This window comes from Microcebus murinus, chromosome 18 (assembly GCF_040939455.1).
Source record: "Microcebus murinus isolate Inina chromosome 18, M.murinus_Inina_mat1.0, whole genome shotgun sequence".
In the NCBI taxonomy this organism is placed as follows: domain Eukaryota; kingdom Metazoa; phylum Chordata; class Mammalia; order Primates; family Cheirogaleidae; genus Microcebus; species Microcebus murinus.
The window spans coordinates 14,554,204-14,578,718 of NC_134121.1; the positions used below are offsets into that span (position 1 = coordinate 14,554,204).

The window sequence follows — 24,515 nt, forward strand, 5'->3', positions numbered from 1 at the left end:
CAACAAAACAAGGTGGGCCTATAATTGTTATACTGTGTTGTTTAGGGAATAATGACAAGAAGAAAGTTTGTACATGTTCATTACAGACACAACCATCCATTTTATTCCCGAATATTTTCCATTTGTGATGGGTTGGATCCACAGATATGGAACCCATAGTCTTTAGTAATAAAATCATATATTTTATTTTTTCTATTACTTTAATAAATCATTTTGACAAAGTTCCTGATAATGCCCCATCCCTCCATTGTCTGTTCTTACTCATGAACACAGATGCAAAATATGTAAACTAAAAAAGTGAATGGAATTTACAATGCATAAAATGACCCACCTGGATATGTCTCAAAAATGCAAACTAGGCTTAAGAATAATGTTTTATATAAGTGTAATGCTATTCCAATCAAAATCATAACAAATTTTATTTCCAGAACTTGACTAATTCTAATATTTATATGTCCAAGAAAAGTCAAAGCACCTCTAAAGAACAAAGTGGCTGAACATGTCTCATCAAACAGTAGGCAGTGTTAGGTATAAAGCTGTAGTAATTATGTCAGTGTGGTAGAGGGAACGATAAATTGATGAATGGAGTAGAATACACAGTTACAAATAGTCTCGTTTGTATATGGCAACTTGATTCATGTCAGCATCATAGATTAGTGGGGAAGGCTGGGTTTTTCAATAAGCACTGCTGGTATAACTGATCATCCAGATGGAAAAAAATGGAATTGGACCTCTACATCATACCACATTAAAAAATCAGTCCCCGAAATTATATAATAAATGAAGAAGGCAAATTTCCAAGGCCAGAAGGAAGCTACAGGAATAGATAGTTGATTTCTCCATGGAATGTAGTTGCAGTTTACAGATCCTTCTCATAGGGCACCTGGAGGTAAGGACAGTGCCTCAGGCTCATGAGATACTCAGATAAGAAACTCAGGGGGAAAATAGAACCACAGCAATCGAAACACAAGAAAACAAATAACTCAGGAGGAAAGTATAAAGTGTGATGGTGGCCTAAGGTCTCTGAAGGACCATCGGGTTCGGGCTCAGATAGTGATACTGTTCTCTATGCAGCTGGGCTTCAGATATTCATAGGGAAGGTCTAGCTGCTCATTTCGGGCCACGATTTCTCTTTCCAGGTTGTCTAGATCTGTTTGAAATTGTCTCAGCACAGCCTTGGGTTCAGGGCCTGAGAAATATTCTTCTTTGTGATGCCCTATGGGTACCTGTGACACACAAAAAGGATGAATGAGCTCCTAGATGCAATACACAGGGACCCAGAATATAGCCCCTCCCTCTGATGTCTCCTCTCTCATTTCAGAGGTCCCCTCTCACCATGTCCACCTGCCGCCGGCTCAGGAGCCATGTGATGGTCATTTCAAGACAGGAGTTCCAGACTTCAGGTAGTGACGCCATCACTGTGGCCATTGTCACATCTTCCTTGGTGGTGGGTGGGGGCATCCGCATTGAGCACGGGCCATTGGGGATCCAGGCATACCAGTCGAACTGGGGGAAGAGGAATCTGAATTCACCATGAATTCTGATTTTGGAACACTAGCTCCTGACTATCTCCTTCAAGCATCCCCTAGTCCAGACACCTGCCCCCAGGGCCCCAGGCTCGCAGTTGCCCAAACCTGGCCCAGATTGATGGCTGCGTGTTGGGCAGTGCGCGTGAAGATGCACATGGTGAGGAAACGACAGAGCTGAGCCCGAGACTGGAAGGAGACAGGGAAACCTAGAGAAAAAAATAGAAATTACAGTCTCAAAGGAGATAAGGAAATAAGTGTTGATGTCTTGGGATGTCCATGCATTAGAATCAATGAGTGTTCATTCATTTATTCAAAAGATATACATCTACGATGTACCAGGTACTCTCTAGGCATGGGGGGATACATTGGTACACAAAACAGACAAATTCCCTGCCCTCTTATAATGCAGATTCTAGTAGAGAAGAAAGACATTACATAGAACAATCAGGTAAAATTACATCCAGTGTGTTAGTGATAAGGGTAGAATAAAGCAGGGAAAGCAGATAGGAACAGCCAGGGAGGGGTGGCTGATCGTTTAGTTATGGGGCCAGGGGAAGCGTCGCTGGACAGTCACTTGTGAGCAGGGAGTGCCGTGGTCAGGAGCACAGGATGTGGCCTCAGCCCTGGGTGCCACTCCTGGCTCTGCTGCTGACCAGCCGCATCACCTCGGGCCAACTGCTTAGACTCTCTGAGCCTCACTGTTTCCCTCTAAAAATGGGGGTAATAGTTACCTTATAAATGAAATGATCGTGTAAAGCCCCTCTGTATGTGATAACTATAGTAGGGGTTTAGAGGGTGAGGAGGTCTGACTGTGTGGTCAAATATCTGTTTTTGAAGAGTGATTAAAAATCACAAAAAAAGCCGGGCATGGTGGCGCATGCCTGTAGTCCCAGCTACTCGGGAGGCTGAGGCAGGAGGATCGCTTGAGCCCAGGAGTTTGAGGTTGCTGTGAGCTAGGCTGATGCCACGGCACTCACTCTAGCCTGGGCGATAAAGCGAGACTCTGTCTCAAAAAAAAAAAAAAAAAGTCACAAAATAAGGGTAGACAACCCAAAAGGAAAATGGGTAAAAGAACTTAACAGGCATTTCACAAAGTAGAATCTCCAAATGCCTGTTAACCATAAAAGGTATTCAGGTCAACTAATCATCGGGGCAACTGCAACTTAAACTCACAACATGATAGCACTACATACCTACCTAAATGGGTAAAGTAGAAAAGATTAAAGTGTCTTTTCTCATGTATTTTAGAAGATATAGAGCAACTATAACTCATATTTTGGTGGAAGAAGGGGAAATTGGCACAACCATTTTAGAACTGTCAGTAATTACTAAAACCAAACATACCCTATGGATCCATCAATTTCACTTCTATAAACCAACAGAAATGCACAGGCAACAATGTTCAAAACAGCACTAACAGTGTTCCAGCTCTTTTAGAATTTGTCTAGCAGGTTTTCCAGTCCTCACTGGAAGAGCCCCACGCAAAAAAAAACAAAGAAAAAAAAAGAAGGAAAACAGTACTAACATTAATAGCTTCAAACTGGAAGCAAATCTAAATGCACATCAATAGCAGAAATGAAAAATAAATTGTCCCCTATTCACATAATGAAATACAACAGTGAGAATGATGAGCTCACGTGCTACACGCAACGACATGGGTCAATCTCATACTGTTCAGAGAATGAAACCAGACACAAGTGAGTACATGTTTATATGTCCACTTATGGAAAACATTTATGTTCAAAACAGGTAAAACTAACTGATACTATTAGAAGACAAGATAGTGGTTATCCTTGGATCAGTGAGAACAGGAAAAAATATAAAGAGCTTTCTGGGAAGCTGGTAATGTTTTCTGATGTGAGTACTAATTTTACAGGTGCGTAACCTTACTAGAAATCCATCATTTGTCCACCTATGACTTACAACATTAACTTTTCTCTAGGTTTGTTTCATTAAATAAAATTTCCACCCTCCCAGAAAGTGGTTAAGAATACAAAAGCATGTCCTCCTATTCCCAGACAGTGGTTTCAGGTATTGGGTTATAATACAGAGAAATAGGGAAGTCACAGACCCATTTCCAAGCTGGAAGGAAGGCAAATCAACCGCCCGGTCCACTCAGTTTGCAGGTGAGGCTGGGGCTCAGCGAGGTGAAGGACCCGCCCTAGGCTCTGAGCCACGTAGCAGGGCTGGGCTCGCCTGTTCTACTTGCTCATCGTGCTGGGGAGGAGCTTCGCGTGTTCGGGGCACATTTATTGTACGCTAACTGCTGTATCCGTGTTTGCACACTGTCACTATTCCATTGGGGGCAAGTATTATATCCACTTTAGAGATAAAGATAATGAAATTCAAAGGGATTAAATGGCTTGCTCAAGGTCATATGTCTGGAAAGAGGCAGAACCAAGTACTTCTAAGATTTTTAGCACCTGGCCCTTAGTGAGGTGACCAGGGAATAAGACAAAGAGAACCAAGAGGGCCAGGGGAGGGTAATGGGGGCTTGAGAGGCCAGAGCTCGTGTGTAAATACGTACTGTAATGCTCTAGTGTGGGTATTTCAGAAGGAGAAGCGAGAGAGTGTAAGAAGGGTCTTGTGGGGCATGTGGAGCCTGCCGGGAAGAAGTGAAAAGTGCGATAGGAATTTAGGTCGTGGAAGGACTCATGGGTGGTTGCAGTTGTGGGGTGATGGGGAAGGCACAGCACCCTACCACCCCACCCACCCACCCCCAACCCCTGTCCTCAAGGTGGGTCCACTGCAGGGCCAGGCTCTGGCTCCTGAGCTGTGTGTCCCCAGGACCTGCCTATCATGGCTCCAAGCATATGCATGTGGCTGTCCCCAGAGGCAGAGAGTGGGGTTCAAGGAGCAGCTCTGAAATGCGAAGGGTCGTGGGCTAAAGGATGATTTGGAACAGCCCAGGGCAGCCCAGGTGTGATACGGAGAAGAATGGAGACCTTGGAAGAGCTCAAGAAAGGTTGTTTCTTCTTCAGGAATTAGTATGTGGGGTGGGGGAAGCAGCCATAGATCCTAGTGATGGGGGCAGTTGGAGTAAAGAAACGTGAGCCTCAAGGTTCAGGGCAGAGTTATGGTTGGAGCCCAAGCACGCAGTGTTGAGTTTGCAGCTAGAAATGAGCTTGCACTGTGGTGAGTGTGCAGCAGGCTGGGACTTTCTAGGTGTGGGGACAGTAGCAGGCAGGAGGAGAGGGAGGGAAGCTTGGGTGGGTCATTATGGGCTTTGATGGCAAAAATCTTCCCATTTATAGCCTTAGCTATGGAGGTCGGGAAGTGTTAGGCAGAAACTCTCCCTGGCTGTAGTTCTTGCCTGGCTGGACCCCACGACATGGCAGGTTAGGGGCATCTATGACTGGGGGTGGGGGGCGTATAGGGGTTGATAACCAGGGTCTCTGAGAAGGACAATCCTTGGGTGTCTAGAATTGTCCTGAGTCTCAGGAGGTGTGAATGGAGTTCAGATGCTTTCCCATGCAGAGGGAGGGGTGTGTGATAAAGGGATGGGGTCCTGGCCCGAGAGGGGCAGGGCTGGGAAGGGGCCCTGGCAGAGTCTCCCAGGAGCTCCTGTCTCTGGGATGGACCTTACCTCGGTCCTCGGCCTGGCACAGCCCCACCTCTGTGATGTCCCGACACCAGGCCTGCAGCTCAGGGTCCCCCCTCACGACGTCATCTTTTTGGTAGAAGAGGTGGATGATCCCCTCCACGTACCTGCCCAGAGGAGAAGGGAGCTGAGCTCTCTGAGAGTAGAAGGCCCCAGCCTCTTACCTCTGCTCCTCTCTCTGTGGCATCTGCCCCGCTGCTTCTACGGTGTCTGGGGAGGAACCTCAGAACACTTGCCTTTGGGGACATCCTCTGTGCTTTAAACACACGAGTGTCTAATGGAAGGAGATGAGGGTCAGTAGTTCTAGGAATTCCCTACACAGGGTTGCTGGCCATGCTTCCTAGCAACATCCTGAGTTTCCAGAGCCCCAGTCTCCCGGCCACAGCTCTCCTCACCTGTGTTCTCTGCCCCATCCCAGTCTCTTCCCTCTCAGAGCCCGCCCACTCTGTCCTCACCCTTCCTCCTCTCTCCCCAGGGTTGAGCTGTCAGCTCCTCCTGGCCGCACTTCCTCATTTGCACTGTGCTTTTGCCCCATGCTGACCTCAGGCCAGAGCCCTTCTCCCCACACCCCTCCATTTCACAGCTCCCTCTCACCCACCGGGCAGTGATCTCCCAGAGCCGCAGAGCATCGTGGGCATAGTGAGCACTTGGGATGCCCAGCAGGCCCCGGTCCGCCAGGTCGTCAGGAGGACAGAGGGAGCGGTAGGTCAGCTGAGCCATTGCCTGACGGAGCAGCTGCGCACGGCCCCCTCCACCTATGCTCAGTCCCTGAGACAAGAGAGTTGACAGGTCTTGAGGGATGGAAGCAGGGCTGGTGGACCATTGCTTACTACAGAAGGGAGTCAGATGTGGGGTTTTCAGATTTAAAGACATGGCTACGACAGGCACAGGTTCATGAGTTTGAGAGTAGGACTTTCAGTTGGTCTGGGATCCTGAAAGTGGCAGAAGGTCATAGGGAGATGGCTAAGGCAGCTCCATGCCCATCCCCCCTCACCTTATCAAGTACTCCTCCATCTGAGATGAGTCGGGTCCGGGCCCGGGTGTTGATCTCCATGGTGTAGCGGACATGCGGGATCAGGAGCTGTGGAGGAGATGCGTGATGAGTCGAGGCTGTGCTTGGTCCTTCTTGTAGGTCCTGGCACCGGCGGCATGGTGCCTTCTCTGTCTGTGCTTTCCTCCCTGCCACTGCCGTGACAGCCTGGTCCCTGCTTCTCTGATCACTCACCTCATGTTCTCCAAATTCCCCGAGAGCTGGGCTCTGGAGCCAGACTGTCAGCCATTTAAGACCAGGCTTTGTCACCAGCTGTGACACTTGTCCAAGGCAATAAATAATCCAAGTGCCAATCCCATCTGTCAACAGGGAGCAATAAGTGGGTCCTTATCCCAGGTGCTGTGGTGATGCTTACGTTAGTGATGTATGGAGGCTTTTTAGAATATTGCCTGGCACACGCCAGGATTGTAGGTGTCCCTTAACTCAGCCCTTAGACTAGATTTGTTTTAAATCTCTTCCTCCATCATACACATATTTACAGCTAAAACTAGCCTCTCTACTGATTTTCAAAGCTGCATCTCCGATCTCAAATTGTTTTACTCTTGCATTTTTAAAATTTTGAGGTTGGGAGTAGATGGAGTACCTTTAGGCAGAATTAGAGGTGCCATAAATACTTGCTTTAGGGCCGGGCACGGTGGCTCACGCCTGTAATCCTAGCACTATGGGAGGCTGAGGCAGGCGGATTGCTCGAGGTCAGGAGTTCGAAACCAGCCTGAGCAAGAGTGAGACCCGCATCTCTACTATAAATAGAAAGAAATTAATTGGCCAACTAATATATATAGAAAAAATTAGCCGGGCATGGTGGTGCATGCCTGTAGTCCCAGCTACTCGGGAGGCTGAGGCAGGAGGATCACTAGAGCCCAGGAGTTTGAGGTTGTTGTGAGCTAGGCTCATGCCACGGCACTCACTCTAGCCTGGGCAACAAAGCCAAACTATGTCTCGAAAAAAAAAAAGTACCTGCTTTATCAGCAGAGGAGCAGTCGTCACATCTGCTCTCACCCCAACTGAGCACCGTTGGGCCCCCTCTTTCCCTTGGCTATTCAGAAAAGGCCACGTGATGCTCCCATGCATTTCCTCTGTCTTAGACTACTTGTCTTCATTCCAGCTCAGTTGATAGGCAACATTCGTGTACCTTGGTATTTTTATGATTAGGTGCTGGACAGAGGGAGCAGCCCAAATGCTACCCCTGGTTATCAAAGTTATCAAGGCAGCTCACATTGGTCTGAAACTCTAGAAAGTTCATGGAAAAATGCCGAGTGTCTTAGAAGACCCAAGTCCCCATGAAGAGAGAAAATACCAGAGGACAAACAACTTCTAATAACATTAACAATAACAACAGCAGGAACTAGTATTTTTTATAGCACTTAGCCTGTGTCACATTGTTCAGTCACGTCATGTAATCGCTCAACGCCCCCACAATGGAGATCCTGTCATCTCCGACTGGATTCAGACCCTGGCAGCCTATATCTGGAGCCTGCCCAGGTGGCCTTTGTGACATTGCAGCCTTAGCCTCCTGTGTCTCCTGATAACAACTGAGCCGTTTGCGGGGGAACACGCCGTCATGGTGCGGGGAGGTGGGTGCGGAGGGGCGGAACTAGTGAGGAGGGATTTTGAGGTGTGAGCGTGGGCTCACCCTGTCTAGTCTAAGCAGAAGATGGTGGTGCAAAGGCACCCTAAGGTGAAAACCAAAAACAAAACCCCAAGATTCCATGAACTCTGTTGCTGTCTATCTTGTCTGTGTCAGACCGGAACCTGACGCTACAGGCGGGCAGAGCGGGTCTCCACACTTCCGCCTTCTGCCTGCCCAGCGCTCACCTGTGTATCTGGCTGACATTCCAAACTCCATGCACCTAAAACTGAACACGTCGTCTGTGACCCCAAATTGACTTTACTATCTCTTGACTTTACTATCTGACAGCTTCTCTGGTTCATAAGCTTGCAACATTTTTACCTCCTTCTGCCATATCTAAAATGCCATACAGATTTTCAAAACATTTTTAAAGCAACCACAAGTCTTATTTTGCTTCCCTCTGCCTAGCAATGGATGCTGAACTCACTGTTGATAAAATGATAGCATCCCTAGATTAGTACAACAGCATCCACCCCGCGGGCTCCGGGGTGCTGCAGCAGCTTAAACCTCTGCTATTTCTCTCCAGTCTTGCACGCAGGTGCGCTGCAGCAATTTCCACCCCTAGACAGTCTTTCCACTTTCCTCCCATTCCTATAACCCCATGCTAGTCCAGAGTCTGTACTCACCTCTGTCCCGAGCAGGTTAAGTGATTTGCTGGGCTACTCTCTTTGCCCTGTGATCTACTTAAGGACTCTTCAATGGTGGTAGAAAATTCTCTATCAAAAATTGTACACTGTTTATTGGGCTCTCTCTCTCTCTCTCTCAATTTCAAACTCTGACTGCAGATATCATTCTCTGGTTGTTTCTGATGTGTACTATTTGCCTTCTCAGTTAAATGGTAAACCTCCTAAAACAAAAGCAATACTTTTGCTTAACAAATCGTACTCCTCCCATACTCTAGACTCGTTGCTGGAGACTTTCTGAGAGCTGCCTAACAATATGTGCTCAATGAATGCTGAGTGTCATAGGATAGATGAGATCTCTCTATACTACTTCTTAAAACTGCATGTGGATATGCAATTATATTAAAAAGATTTTAAACACTAGAAATAAAGCCACAAGGCTCAAAGTCTTGACACAGTTATCTGCTCTTCCTCCTCCTCCACTCACAAATTGCCATAAGGGTTCTTCGCAGCAGTGCCATATGGAGGCCTGCCGGGTGCCCAGCATCTTTGTTTCCAGTTCTCATCCTGAAGCCCTGGGCTCTTAAAATCTTAGCCCACTTGTTGGGATTTTCCTCTCTCTGGGATATGAGCAAGATAGGACTGGAGGGTAGAGCCTGTACCTTGAAGACAGGGTGCAGCCCTGGGAGGCACCGCATGGTGGCGACAGCAATGACCTCCCCCAGCAGATGAGTGTTCAGCAAGTGATACTGGAGTTCATGCAGCTGAAAATCTGAACTTCGGACCCACAGTTTTGCCAGGAGCCAAGCCAGTGGGGGATCTGAGGGCAGGAACAGTGTTGGGGTGGGAGAGCTGGGGCTGGGAGGCTGGAGCTAGAAGACAGAGAAATTAAGCCTTTATTGGCCTCTCACCACATGGACAACACTACGTTTAGCATCCTGGGGGAAACAGATGACTGATGTAAGATTATTGCCTTCCCGGAGGGAATAAGGTAGTACAAGGAATGAGGACCCCTGCACCCTGCCTCTCACTAGCCTTGGTGCCCTGGGAGCGAGTGCCATGAGCTTGGATGCAGAATATGCTAGAAGCAGGCAGTCTAGTACAGAGGCCCTGACATTGGTTTTGGAGAAAACAGGGGTCTGAGCCAGGATGGTGGAACGGAAAGGAGAAAGTGAGAATGAGAAATTGACCAGATCTATCAATTAACTGTGTATGTGAACAGTAAGAGTGAAAAATTAATAAAGCCAGGGGAGAAAAGATATTTAAGAAAGGAGGGTGATTCGACAGATTCAAAGGCCACAAGGAGGTTGAGTAGCCTCAGGATGAAGCCAAAAGTGCCATTATGACTCTCAAACAGGTATGTCAAGGTGAGGAATGACAAGGCTGAAAGCAATCACGGAGAGACTGGAGAGAATGATGGGTCTCACTGAGTGAGGTGGGGTCGAGGGCGAGAGTCAGGGGTCTCTGTCTCTGAGCAGAAGGTGATGTGGACAGAGCACAGTGTTGGGAGGGGATGCCCAGGGCGCCTCACCTGGATGAGCAAGGGTAGCAGCTTCCCACCGGGCTCCATCTTCAGCATGACGAGGGGGGCAGCCAGGTACTGCTGCTCTCCTTGGATCACGTTGGCTGGGATTCCATCCAGCAGGATGAAGTCAGCCTCAAACAAGGAACCGTTCTGGGGAAAGGAGCAATGTTCCCATGGGTAGAATTCTACCCCCAGAGGGCCAGGGCAAAAGCAAAGAAATGTAAAGACATTCAGTCTACTTTCTTGTCATTTTCCCACATCAGTAGCAGAGTCCGGGTGGCAGAGCTGAAGGACTCATGGGAGTGTCAGGTCTAAGTCCTCTCGTTTTAATGTGAGAAATAAGGTCCAATGAGGGGAGTCTTCCTTCAGGTCACAGAGCTTGTTTGTGGCAGAGGTAGTTTTAGGACTAGGTTTGTCAATCCCTGTGCATCACAAGTACACCAAGCTCCCTTCTTGTCAAGATGGCCAGGTCCCTTTCTTAAACGTCTCCTACTAGCCTACTCCCTTGTTTGGCTGCCACCAGCCTAGGACTTTTCCTTTACATACTTCATGGTCTCTGGTTCTTCCCCCCGCAGAGGACTCTGGGCCAAGGAGAGCCTCCCTTCCCATGTACTCCTCTCTGCGCTTGACCACTTCTCCTGGCCAGGCTACCAAGGAGGGAACAATAGAATACGGGAGGAAGTACCTGGAGTTCTTTCTCCAGCTGGGCCCGAAGCTCCTCTGTCCCCGAGGGCAGCACCAGCCTGGAGGGCAGAGAGGTGGAGCGTCTCAACAGCATGGGGTTGGCGCCATTGAGGAACTGGTAGCCAAAAAGCTCATCGTCCTGCCAGCGCTGGTGAACCTTCTCTGTGGGGTGGGGGTGAAAGAAGGATGTTTACCATGGTTGGGGTCCCCGTCTCCTCCAGCCTCTACCCAGGGATCCAGGCATATGGCTACCATATATCCAGCCCCTTTCTTTTCATTCTTGAGGCCTCTGTGAGATCACAAGGCACAATATGTTCTCATTTGGCAAGGAGTTATGGGGACCATGGAAGTCCACAGAGGAGTCGTCCAAAGGGGCCATCAAGAGGTTATGGAGACCTGAGGTTGTCACTGACCAGCGATGGCGCTCTTCTGGCCCCAGAAGATCTGATCAAAATCCTCCAGGTTGTCCCAGGATCTCATGAAGGTGTAAACAAGCTTGAGGGCGACCTCCAGAGTGCTAGGACAGGGATGGAGGATGAAAGTATCAACTTACCAAATCCCACCGTTTGTGGGTCCACCGGCCCCCAGTCCCCTCACCATTTTCTCACCCTGCCCTCAGTGCCTGCTCAAAGTCCCGCCTCTTCTCCTCAAGGAATCTCATATTTGGAGGTAGGTCATCCTTACAGTCTGCAGCTATGGTCAGGGGTAACCCTTCCTTCCAGGTGGCCCAGCTAGAAGTTGGGGATAAGCCTTCAGGGAGGATGTTGAGGTCAATGATGGGGACACGGTCAGGGAAAGGGTGGGACAATTGGGAGGCCCAAGCGTGGATTGTCACCGGTAGATCTGCTTTCTGTCCTTCAGTTCCTTCTCTCGATGCTGCTGGAACACGTCCAAGGCATTGTCTCCTGCCAGGCGGGCTGGGGAGACGTTAAGAGATTGACCACACAGCTTCATCCAATCATGCTACTCCCTGGCTTGTTCCAGTCTCCCATTTCTGAGCTGTATTGCACTGTACTTTTTTTCCTTTTTCTCTCTCTCTCCTGATGGATTCCCTCCTCACTTATTGAATCATCACCCTCCCCCACCTTTTTTTGACTTCACCAATCTCAGCCATCATATTTTGCCTGAGGCAAAAATTCCATGTTTGCCACCCTTTCCTAACCCTTAATTCAAATTTCCCTACCTGTCCCTATTCTCCATTACCTATGCGTTTTCTTCTTAATCACCTGCCACGTCCACACCTGTCCTACATTATCATGTGTTATTTTGTTATTCGCACCTATCCTAGTCTCCTCCTGTCCACACCTTCACGTGTCCTCCAAATGGCATGTTTCATGTTAGGTACACTTACATCCTCTGAGATTAAAAAAAAAGAGAGATAAAAAAAAATCTGTTGCCCGAGATAAAAAAAAAAATTCTACGTGTGCCACCCTCAACCTGCTATCTCACGTGTCCTAATAATCCCCTGTCACTTACCTGGCTCCATCCACCCTTACCTGGCTCCATCTTAACCTGACACCTTATCATATCATTTATATTTGTTAACCTGACCTGTTCCTATTCTCACCTGTGCTTATATCCACTTGCCCCTCAAAGGCACATATTTTGTGTCCATTCTTACCAGCCCTCGCCCGTCAAGGTCTCTCCTACCAATTAGCTAAAGTGGCAAATTCTACATTTGCTGTCTTCATCCCTCCCCCATCAATGCTCCCTGTCCCGCTCAGTTGTCTTCCGTGTTTTTCCAGCCAAAGGAGCTCCCAAATATTACGGCTAATTGTTTCCTTCACCTATCTCCTGCTCACGGGTCACCCACCGTCTCCTATTCCATGTGACCCCCTGCCCTGACCCTGCCCTCACTGCTCCGGCTCCCGTGGAGATCTTCCTCCTTTCACTGTGGCTTTTGTTTTCCATTGCTGCTCTGATTCCCTGTCGTCACCATCTTTGAAAAAGAGGATCTTAAGTCACTTATTTCCTTGTTTCCGGTCTTCGTCAGAACTTTTTTAATTCTATGCATCACTTGGGGACTGCATCACTTTCTTTCGGTTCCCTTTCACACACCCTGCGTTCTGCAAACGTAACCTGCCCCGTGCTCACCCTTCTCCTGTCCCCTCCGACCTTCCTCCCCCTGACCCCCAACCCCACCCCACCCCCCTTCCACCTCCCACCCCCCGCAGCTCCCTAGTCCCTGCGCCCCCTCCCCCGACGCGGCCTGCTCACCGGTGCCCTCGGGCAGGCTCAGGACGCCCCCGCCCTGCACCCAGCGGTAGCACGGGAACGCCGCCTCCGCGCAGGCTCCCGGCCCCTGCACCGTGATGCGGTCGCAGAACCACGCGTCGTCCACCAGCGAGTGGTGTTTGCGCAACTTCACGAACTGCAGGGTCCCCAAGTCCTCGGGAACCTCAAGATCAAACTCCTCCTCCTGTGGGGGCGGACCGGCCAGACTTAGTAGCGGGGACCTGGGAGAGGCGGTTTTGAGGGCGGAGCCGCTCCTTTGTGGAGCCTCAGTTTACCAGGGCCTGGTTCCCTCCCCCGCAGAACCTGCCCCGTGGGTCTCAGATGCCCGATGTCAGGGGAGGACGGGGACCCAGTGCATGGCCGCAGGGACTTGAGTGGACGACTGAGCATCACACCTGTGTGGGTCCCGCTGACTGTGCCCTCACCGCGCCCCTGCTTGGAGGAGCTTCTCGTGTGACCACTGGTCATGTACTTACCTCTGGGTCATTTGGAGAAGGACTTGGGGGTCGGGAGGAGAAGGGTTGGGGAAGGAAGAAGTGAGTTGAATCCAGCCCGGGACCCCAAATCCCGACCCTCTCTCTTCACCACCACCCCACCCCCACCCCCACGTCTCAACTCCATGAAGTCCCGATCCAAGCTGTCACCTCGCCCCCAGTCTCCTGTACCTAGCCCTCCCAATACCAGTGCGGCCCAGGGTCCCCTGCCGCCCCCCACCTTGCCCCCCGCCGGCCGCAGCTGCAGCTCCAGCTCCGCCTCCCCGCGCGCCCCGACCAGCCACAGCTGCACGCGGTTGTGTGACCCGGAGAAGAGCCAGGCCCCGGTGGCCACGCGGATGCGGTAGCGGCCCATGGCAGCGTCTGCTCCTGTAAGCAGCTGGCCGGTGAATGACTCTGGGGAACGCCTCGGGGCCGCTCCTGTCGCGTGGCCCGCAGGCCCGGTCATGGGCTTTATAAAGCAGCGCCCCGCGTGCCCGCCCATGGCAGGGTCCCGGGAACTCCTGCGTCCCCACCCAGACACGCCCGAACCTGAGACCGTCCCGAGTGGCGGTGGGGAAGGGCTGCCCCTCTCTGCGCAGTGCTGACAAGTTGGGCTTTGCGGAAGGTGAGCCGCCAAGTGCGGGGCGGGAAGCAACTGGAGGCGGGACTGGGCGGATCCACCAGGGGTCCTTTTCCGAGCCGCTCCACTGCCCCTGCCCTCTGTTTTGCTGCCAAGTCGCGCAGACTGAACATTTCAGAAAGGGTATTGGGAGCTGATCCCTTTTCTGTCCACAGCGGCCCCCAAAGGAGTTTGATCTTGAGGTTCCCGAGGACTTGGGAACCCTGCAGTTCGTGAAGTTGCGCAAACACCACTAGCTGGTGGACGACGCGTGGTTCTGCGACCGCGTCACGGTGCAGGGCCGGGAGCCTGCGCGGAGGCGGCGGCGTTCCTGTGCTGCCGCTGGCTGCGGGGCGGGGGCGTCCTGAGCCTGCCCGAGGGCACCGGTGAGCCGGCCGTGTTGCAGGAGGGGGAGCAGGGACTAGGTAGCTGCTGGAGGTTGGGGGTGGGGGCAGGTAGGTCGGAGGGGAACAGGAGAAAGGGGACAGTTCCATATATGTATATGAAGTAAAACCTAAATTCTTCACCAAGGTGTACACTGCCACAGCTAAACCGGCTGGGTGTAGTGATAAACACATACAAATGGAAAGTATATAACCATGGCATTGCAAGACATTCTGTACATATTAATGAGGTGAGTTCTTGAGTCCTGACAGAGCATACCCCACCCTGTTCCATGAATCTACTTCTATAGCAGCAAACCTATCATTCCAGGCTTTTCCGCCCTGGTAGATCATCACTATGCTGAGTATATTGACCACTGAAATATCCAGCAAGCCTTTCCCAGCCTATCCAGCAATTCCTTTCCCAAAAAGGAAAGGAATCAGCATGAAACTACAGCTCTTCTACTCTTCTAGACCTGTATGCATGAATTCTTGTACATCTTGTACCCCCATAACTGCTGATTCAGCAAAAAATCAGGTGTTAAAGCAATCCTAAGCCAATTCTAATTCAACAATCATGCCCATATCCATTCCAAACATCTTTATGTAAAATTTCACTTCTTTGAAATATTCTAGCCAATAAATGAAGTAAGAATGATGGAAATAAAATGCCAACAGTTCATAATACCTAATAAAATAGTATATCTAGGAAATGGTTGTCTGTGGTGGCTAAATTCACAAAAAAAGAGACTGCTAAAGATTATGTTTTTCCTCATGGAACTATCTAGGATCACCTATAAAATCATTTTTGCCACAAAAATATCGTTCACAATCTCACCAAATTGTTGTTAATGATAATTGCTATCACTCACAATTTATAGGAAATACAGGAGATCAAAGAATAGGTTAAAGAACACCAAGGGCAAATAACCATCAAAATCCAGAATAGGAGATAAACAACTTGGTGTCATCAACAAAAAAACTGCAAGAAATAAAAAGGGAAGACGTATAGACTAAAAGGAACTTAGGAACTAATTGCAAGATATGGACCATATATGGAAAAATTAGGGTGTGAAGTTGGCAGGGGACAGGTGCTATTTACTATAATAGCAATAATAATTGCTATTACTAATTACTACTACTATAATAATACTTTCTTATTATTTGAGGGGCCAGAATGCAACTAGAAGTGAGAGCTCAAGGGAGGGTTTTTCTTTGCAGTGAAGTAGGTTTGGAGGTGCCTGGCTGGCAGTGAACTAGTAGAGAGAAACACTGCACATGCACAATACAGGAGGCATAAAGATGGAGGGACAACATGACAGGGGAGGGAGGGGGTCATTCAGATGCAGGTGGCAGAATTGGCCTTGGGTAGACAGCTAGACTCTTCCTGCGTAACAGGAGGGAAGGCAGAGGGAATGGATATAGATGAGAATAAAACACAAATTTCCCTGTTGGGAGATTCTGTCTGAGGAGGTTCCCATCTGACAGTTTCCACATTGGCCCCACGCATCTTCCTAGCCCTGATACCAGGTTGTTCTCTGCTTCTCAGGAACCCCAGGTATCACAGTCCCAGAGCTGACCCAGAGGGCAGGGCTGTGCTTTCTCAGATTCTTCTTTCCACCTTGCACAAGCAAAGGCTAAAAATCCGATGAGATGTAGAGCTCACCTGAGGGTGCACAGTCAGCAAAGACTCCCTACTTTCTGACGTTCTGTCTACATTTTCAAGCTCTACTACTTTAATTTTATCACTGGTCTTTCTATTTATTGCATTCAAATTCTCAGCCTTCTTTATTACTTACCTACTAGTATAGTTCTCTGCTCTCCCCTGCTGACCCAAACATGAAAGGTTTCCCTTCCAGGATGATGTTTCTCATGCAACAGAGCTTTCTTGACATTGGGGTCATGGAGTGAAGGTGAAGGCTTGTGTCATCACCTAGCACAGCAAGGACTGTCACACTTACTGTGAGACATTCACATTCATAAATATTCTATGGCTGTCCTGACAACAGGAATTGCTGTGCTGTCTTTATTCACAGTAGTTTCATTGCCAGAAACACACAAACATGCACAGACACAACACACATGTACACATATGCACAGCAAGAGACCGTGTTACTCAGGCCTATGGCTCTTTTCTGTGTTTACTCCCAGCTCTCTCCCAATACTCCTCGTTTCCCCATTGCTATTAAAGTTGTAGTTGGACACTAAAAGTTCTTCCCATTTCATTTGACAGAGCAATTCAATTCTTTTGAGCACTTGCTGAGGAGCAGCACAAATTAAAGGCCGAGACTTTGTGTGTTAACAGGATCAGGTCATTGCCATGACCTCTTCCCTGGCAGGTGTGGTTAGTGGAAGGAAGGAGAGGTTGAGTCTCCCAATGGTGTTACTCAACCCTATCACCAGTGTGAAAGAAACAGTGGCTGCATTCAGCTTTCTAGTGGAAGTAGAAAATGAAATGCATTTTGTTTATTCTTTACAAGAACTCAGTGAGATGTGCTCCATTCTCTATTTGACCCTGTGGGTGTTGGCTTCTGCCCACACTTGTCCACTGAAACTTCTCCTAAAGCTTCTTGATGATCTGGCAATTCTTAAATCCCAAGGGATTTGCTCATTGATCACAGTTGGCAAAGTGTGTGCTGCTGTGATTTCTTGTGTCTTTTATTAATTCCTGGGCTGCTGGGACAGGTCCCTGTTTAGGTTCACTGAGCCCAGGTCATTCTCTCTGTTTCTTATTTGGAGCCCTAGCATTTAGAGAGCAGAGGAAATGCTTTTTCCCATACCTGTATCTTTTTCTTCAGGCCGCCCAACCCTTCAGCCTGCTATATTTCCAATCTTCTGACTAACCAATTCCTATGAGAGTAACACGAGAATATCCTGTGTCTATCTCCGTACCACCCAGCCTGCCATCATGAAATAAATTGTTCTGATGCTGGTGCGTTCTCCAAGGTCTGAGCTTTCCCCCTGTTATGCATATATTTCAATTATGTAATTTTTCTTTTTCTTTTTTTTTTTTTTGTTTTTTTTTTTTTTTTTGAGACAGAGTCTCGCTTTGTTGTCCAGGCTAGAGTGAGTGCCGTGGCGTTAGCCTAGCTCACAGCAACCTCAAACTCCTGGGCTCGAGCGATCCTTCTGCCTCAGCCTCCCGAGTAGCTGGGACTACAGGCATGTGCCACCATGCCCGGCTAATTTTTTATATATATATCAGTTGGCCAATTAATTTCTTTCTATTTATAGTAGAGACGGGGTCTTGCTCTTGCTCAGGCTGGTTTTGAACTCCTGACCTTGAGCAATCCGCCCATCTCGGCCTCCCAAGAGCTAGGATTACAGGCGTGAGCCACCGCGCCCAGCCTAATTTTTCTTTTTTAAATTAATTTATTTTATAAATTTCAATACACTTCGGGGATATGAATGTTTTTTGGTATATGGATGATCTGCAGAATGCTGAATTCAGGGCTTTTAGGGGACCACTCAACTGAATAATGTCCATTGTACTCAGCGGGTAATTTTTTATTCTTCATCTCCTCCCTTCTTCCCCCCTCTTAGTTTCCAATGTCTATAACAACACTTTATGGCCAGATATGCCCATCATTTAGCTCCTACTTGTAAGTGAGAACATGCATCACTCATTCTTCCATTCCTGAGATACTTCACTTAAGATAGTTCCATCCAGGTTGCTGCAAAAGACATTATTTCATTCCATGTTATATCTGAGTGGTACTCCAGGGTATATGTATAGACTACATTGTCATTATCCACTCATCATTTCATAGGGTCTTGGGTTGATTCCCTATCTCTGCAGTTGTAAATTGTGTCGTGATAAACATCCAGGAACAGTTGTCTTTTTGATATTATGACTTCTTTTCCTTTGAATAGATACCCAATAGTGGGATTGCTGGACTGAATGGTAGCTCTACTTTTAGTTCTTTCAGGAAACTCAATATTGTTGTCTATAGAGGTTTCAGTAATTTATATTCCCACCAGTACTGTATGAGTTCCTTTTCTCCACATTCTCACCAACCTCTGTTATTTTTTGTCCTTTCAGTACTAGCCTTTTGGCTGGGCATGGTGGCTCATACGTATAATCTTAGCACTCTGGGAGGCCAAGGTGTGAGGATCATTTGAGGCAGGAATTGGAGATCAGCAAGAGTGAGAACCTGTCTCTACTAAAAATAGAACAAAATTAGCCAGGAATAAAAATAGAAAAAATTAGCCTGGTGTGGTGGCACACACCTGTAGTCGAAGGCACTCAGGAGGCTGGGGCAGGATTATGGCTTGAGCCCAGGAGTTCGAGGTTGCTGTGAGCTTGGCTGATACCACAGCACTCTAAGCACAGGCAACGGACAGAGACGCTCTTAAAAAAAAATACTAGCCTTTCTGTTAGCGTAAGATATCTCACTATGATTTTAATTTGCATTACTCTGATGATTAGTGATGTGGAACATTATTTCATACATTTCTTGGCCATTTATTTGTCTTCCTGTGGATAATGTCTATATTTTTAGCCCACTTTTATTTCTTTTTTATTTTGGCAAACTATGGGGGTAGCCCACTTTTTAATGGAGTTAATTTGGGTTTTTCTTTTCTGAGTAGTTTCAGTTCCTTGTGAAATCTGGATATCAGTCCCTGTCCAAATTTAGTTTGCAAATGTTTTCTCTGTTGATTATTTCCTTTGCTGTGCAAAAACTTTGTAGTTCAAGTCCCATTTGTCTATTTTTGTTTTAGTTGCCTGGGCTTTGAGATCTTAGTCACGTTTTCATTGCCTAGACCAATGTCCAGAAAAGTTTTCTCTAGGTTTCTTCTAGTATTTTTATGGTTTCAGGACTTACATTCAAATCTTTAATCCATCTGGAGTTGATATTTATCTATGTCTGGAGTGCTTTTTTCTTTTTTATGCATCCTCACCAGCACAGAAAGGTATCATGATTTCTTTTCTGCCAATTGGGTGGACCCAATGTCAACAACTGTGAAGGTTCTAAGATTTTACTTTACTTAAGAGCTAGCCAGTTAGCCTGTTACTGTTTGAGGGATGGTGGCAGGAGACACTAGACTATTAGTTGAGAGGCAAAGCACATCACTCCTCAGAGAAAGAGCAATAACCAGAATTTCAGGTTCCCATCAGTTCTACCTGTCCTCCCAAGTCCCATGAGTATGATGCAGATGGGTCTCAATGGATGACCACACCTACAGTGGGTTGTATTATAGGAGAGAACCACTGTGCTTTTGGGAATCACCACTTCCATAGTAGGCAGATTCAAGTCTGTTCTTTTTCTCTGGGGAAAATTACCTTACATCACATGGTTATTTCTTCTAAAAACAACTGTGAGCAATAGCCCTAGTAAAGAATAGTCAGTGACTTGCATTCCTGGCATGCCCAGCAGGAATGTTTATGGACACTCAGAGCTCATAGCAGATCTTTTTCTCTTAATATACAGATTTATATCAGTTGCTTAAAACTTTTAATAGCTACCCATAGAATATGAAGTAACCTGTAATCCTAGCACTCTGGGAGGCCGAGGCGGGCGGATTGCTCAAGGTCAGGAGTTCAAAACCAGCCTGAGCGAGACCCCGTCTCTACCATAAAAATAGAAAGAAATTAATTGGCCAACTGATATATATATATATATAAAAATCAGCCGGGCATGGTGGCTTGTGCCTGTAGTCCCAGCTACTCGGGAGGCTGAGGCAGGAGGATCACTTGAGCCCAGGAGTTTGAGGTTGCTGTGAGCTAGGCTGACGCCATGGCACTCACTCTAGCCTAGGCAAGAAAGCGAGACTCTGTCTCAAAAAAAAAAAAAGAATATGAAGTAAAACCTAAATTCTTCACTAAGATATAGCATGCCACAGCTAAACCTGCTACGCATAGTGATAAAGAAATACATACAAAAAAAGGAAAGTATATAACCATGGCATTGCAAAACTTTCTGAACATATTAATAAAGTGAGTTCCTGGGTCTTGACAGAGTGTGCCCTACACTGAATCTACTGCTATAGCAGCAAACCTATCATTCCAGGCTTTTCTGCCCTGGGAGATTGTCACTATGCTGAATACATTGACCACTGAATATCCAGCAAGCCCCGAAAAGGAAAGAAATCAGCATGAGACTACAGCTGTTCTACTCTGCTACATCTCTATGCATAAATTCTTATACATCTGTTACCTCCTATGCTTACTGATTCAACAACAACAACAAAAGAAAACCCACAGGTGTTAAAGAAATCTTAAACCAATTCTAATTTAACATTTTTACCACTTTCCAATCCAAATAGCTTTACTACGTAAAATTTCATTTCTTAGAAATATTCCAGCCAATAAACAGAGTAGGAATGACGGGATTAAAATACCAACAGTTCGCGATCCCTAATAAAATAGTAAATCTAAGGAATGATTATCCATGGGGGCTAAATGTACAAAAACAGAGATTATGTTTCTCCTGATGGAAATATCTAGGACCATCCATGAAGTCATTTTTGTGACAAAAAAATTGTTGGAAATCTCCCCAAATCTGTAACAATTTATAGGAAATACAGAGGATCAAAGAACATGTTAATCAACACTGAGGGGGAATAACCAGCAAAATCTAGAATAGGAGATAAACAACTTGATGTCATCAACAAAGAAACCGCAAGAAATAAAAAGGGGAAGACATATAGACTAAAAGGCACTTCAGGACAAATTGTAAGATATAGACCATATACTGAGAAATTGGGGTGTGGAGTAGGCAGGGGACAGTTGCTGTTTTCTGTAAATCTTTCTTATTATTTGAGGGCCAGAATGCAGCTAGAAGTGAGAGCTCAAGGGAGGGTTTTTCTTTGCAGTGGAGTAGGTTTGGAGGTGCCTGGCTGGCAGTGAACTAGTAGAGAGAAACACTGCACATGCACAATACAGGAGGCATAAAGATGGAGGGACAACATGACAGGGGAGGGAGGGGGTCATTCAGATGCAGGTGGCAGAATTGGCCTTGGGTAGACAGCTAGACTCTTCCTGCGTAACAGGAGGGAAGGCAGAGGGAATGGATACAGATGAGAATAAAACACAAATTTCCCTGTTGGGAGATTCTGTCTGAGGAGGTTCCTATCTGACAGTTTCCACATTGGCCCCACGCCTCTTCCTAGCCCTGATACCAGGTTGTTCTCTGCTTCTCAGGAACCCCAGGTATCACAGTCCCAGAGCTGACCCAGAGGGCAGGACCGTGCTTTCTCAGATTCTTCTTTCCACCTTGCACAAGCAAAGGCTAAAAACCCGATGAGATGTAGAGCTCACCTGAGGGTGCACGGTCAGCAAAGACTCCCTACTTTCTGACGTTCTGTCTACATTTTCAAGCTCTACTACTTTAATTTTACCACTGGTCTTTCTATTTATTGCATTCAAATTCTCAGCCTTCTTTATTACTTACCTACTGGTATAGTTCTCTGCTCTCCCCTGCTGACCCAAACATGAAAGGTTTCCCTTCCAGGATGATGTTTCTCATGCAACAGAGCTTTCCTGACGTTGGGGTCATGGAGTGAAGGTGAAGGCTTGTGTCATCACCTAGCACAGCAAGGACTGTCACACTTACTGTGAGACATTCACATTCATAAATATTCTATGGCTGTCCTCACAACAGGAATTGCTGTGCTGTCTTTATTCACAGTAGTTTCATTGCCAGGAACACACAAACATGCACAGACACAAACACACATGTACACATATGCACAGCAAGAGACCGTGTTAGTCAGGCCTGTGGCTCTCTTCTGTGTTTACTCCCAGCTCTCTCCCAATACTCCTCGTTTCCCCATTGCTATTAAAGTTGTAGTTGGACACTAAAAGTTCTTCCCAATTTATTTAACAGAGCAACTCAGTTCTTTGTACCACTTGTTGAGGAGCAGCACAAATTAAAGGCAGACACTTTCAATGTGCATTGACAGGATCAGGTCATTGCCATGACCTCTTCCCTGGCGGGTGTGGTTAGTGGAAGGAAGGAGAGGTTGAGTCTCCCAGTGGTGTCATTCAACCCTGCTACCACTGTTGAAGAAAATGTGGCTGCACTCAGTTTTCTAGTTAAAGTAATAAATGAAATGTATTTCATTTATTCCTTGCAAGAACTCAGTGAAAGAGGTTCCGTTCTCTATTTGACCCTGTGGGTGTTGGCTTCTGCCCACACTTCTCTACTGAAACTTCTAAAGCTGCCTGATGTTCCGGTAAGTCTTAAATCCCAAGGGCTTTTCTCAGTGATCATAGTTGTCAAAGTCTGTGCTGCTTTGACCTTTTGTGTCTTCTATTAATTCCTGGGCTGCTGAGACAAGTCCCTGTTTAGGTTCACTGAGCCCAGGCCATTCTGTCTGATTCTTATTTGGAGCCCTAGCATTCAGAGAGCGAACACAGGAAATGTTTTTCCACACAACTGTGTCTTTTTCTTCAAGATTCCCCACCCCTCAACCTGCTTTATTTCACATCCCCTGAGTAACCAATTCCTAGGAGAGTAACAGGAGAATATCCTTGTCTATCTCTGCATCACCCAGCCTGCCATCACAAGATAAATTGTTCTGGTGCTGGTGTGTTCTCCAAAGTCTGAGCTTTCACCCTGTTATGCATATTTTTCATTATGTAATTTTTTTCTTCTTCTTTAAATTCATTAATTTGTTTTTACAATTTCAATATACTTAGAGGGTAAAGTGTTTTTTGTTATATGGATGAATTTTACAATGCTGAAGTCAGGGCTTTAGAGTGCCATTCAACAGAAAAATGTACATTGTACTCCACAATTTTAGTCCAGTCTTCCTGTATCCTTCCCCCTTCTTAGTTTCCAATGTCCATTACAACACCTTATGACCTTATATACCCACTATTTAGCTCCCACTTGTCAGTGAAAACATGTAATATTCATTCTTCCATTCCAGAGAGACTTCACGTAAGATGATGGTCTCTTGTTCCATCAAAGTTGCTTCAAAAGACATTATTTCATTCCTTGTTATGGCTGAGTAGTACTATATGGCATATATATATATATATATATATATATATATATATATATAGAGAGAGAGAGAGAGAGAGAGAGAGAGAGAGAGAGAGGCACTATCTATATATGTAGACTGTATATATGTACATACACACACATACTCACATACCACATTGTCTTTATCCACTCATCATTTTATAGGCACTTAGGTTGATTCCATATACCTGCAATTCTGAACTGTGCTGTGATAAACATTCAGGTGTAGGTGTATTTTTGATATTATGAATTCTTTTTCTTTGGATAGCTACCCAGTAGTGGTATTGCTGGATCAAATGGTAGGTCTACTTTTAGTTCTTTGAGGAATCTCCATACTGTTATCTATAGATGTTTTAGTAATTTACATTCCCACCAACAGTATATAAGAGTTCCTTTTCTTCACATTCTCACAACATCTCTTATTTTCTGTCTGTTTAATAGTAGCCTTTCTGATTAGTGTGAGATATTTCATTGTGGTCCTAATTTACATTTCTGTTTTGCTTAATGATGTTGAGCATTTCTTCATATGTTTGTTGGCAATTTGTGTATCGAGCTTTCAAAAATGTCTGTGTATGTCTTTTACCCACTTTTTAAGAGAGTTATTTGTTTATTTTCTTACTGACTTGTTTGGGTTCCTTGCAGATTCTGAATATTTGTCCTTTGTAAGATATATAGTTTTCTGCCCAGTGCAGTGGCTCACGCCTATAATCCTAGCACTCTGGGAGGCCGAGGCAGGCAGATCACTTGAGCTCAGGAGTTTGAGACCAGCCTGAGCAAGAGTGAGACCCCATCTCCACTAAAAAAAAAAAAAAAAAAAATAGAAATAAATTAGCTGGACAACTCAAAATATATAGAAATATGAGCTGGGCATGGTGGTGCATGCCTGTAGTCCCAGCTACTTGGGAGGCTGAGGCAGTAGGATTGCTTGAGCCCAGGAGTTTGAGGCTGCTGTGAGCTAGGCTGATGCCACAGTGCTCTAGCCTGGGCAATTGACCAAGACTTTGTCTCAAAATATATATATATATTTTTTTCAAGTACTTTCTCCTATTCTGTTGGTTGTCTGTTTACTCTGTTGATTATTTGATTTGCTGTGCAGAAATTTTTTAGTTTAATTAAGTCTCATTTATTTTTGTTATTGATGTATTTGTATTTGGGGTTTAGTAATAAATTCTTTGCCCAGGGCCATG

At 46.5% G+C, this 24,515-nt stretch overlaps 1 protein-coding gene, 1 long non-coding RNA gene and 1 other non-coding gene across 3 annotated transcripts in view; 2 read left to right on the plus strand and 1 right to left on the minus strand.

Annotated features, from left to right (window-relative positions):
- LOC105879294 (polyunsaturated fatty acid lipoxygenase ALOX12-like) lies at positions 1 to 14,108 on the minus strand. The gene is made up of 14 exons (XM_075994178.1): positions 13,904 to 14,108; positions 12,861 to 13,062; positions 11,479 to 11,560; positions 11,252 to 11,374; positions 11,057 to 11,160; positions 10,645 to 10,805; positions 9,966 to 10,109; positions 9,097 to 9,306; positions 6,125 to 6,211; positions 5,729 to 5,898; positions 5,116 to 5,237; positions 1,635 to 1,735; positions 1,336 to 1,506; positions 1 to 1,226 (listed from the first exon to the last, which is right to left on the minus strand). The coding sequence occupies exons 1-14, from the start codon at positions 14,105 to 14,107 to the stop codon at positions 1,047 to 1,049; spliced, it is 2,061 nt and encodes a 686-aa protein (XP_075850293.1). The 5' UTR covers position 14,108; the 3' UTR covers positions 1 to 1,046.
- On the plus strand, positions 2,947 to 3,009 carry LOC142862294 (U7 small nuclear RNA). Its single transcript, XR_012913361.1, has one exon. It is a non-coding gene; the product is annotated as a U7 small nuclear RNA (small nuclear RNA).
- The window catches only part of LOC105879293 (uncharacterized), a 24,067-nt gene continuing 10,777 nt past the window's right edge, over positions 11,226 to 24,515 (plus strand). Inside the window, exon 1 of the long non-coding RNA XR_012913023.1 lies at positions 11,226 to 11,312. This is a non-coding gene — a long non-coding RNA (uncharacterized LOC105879293). The remainder of the gene's footprint in view (positions 11,313 to 24,515) is intronic.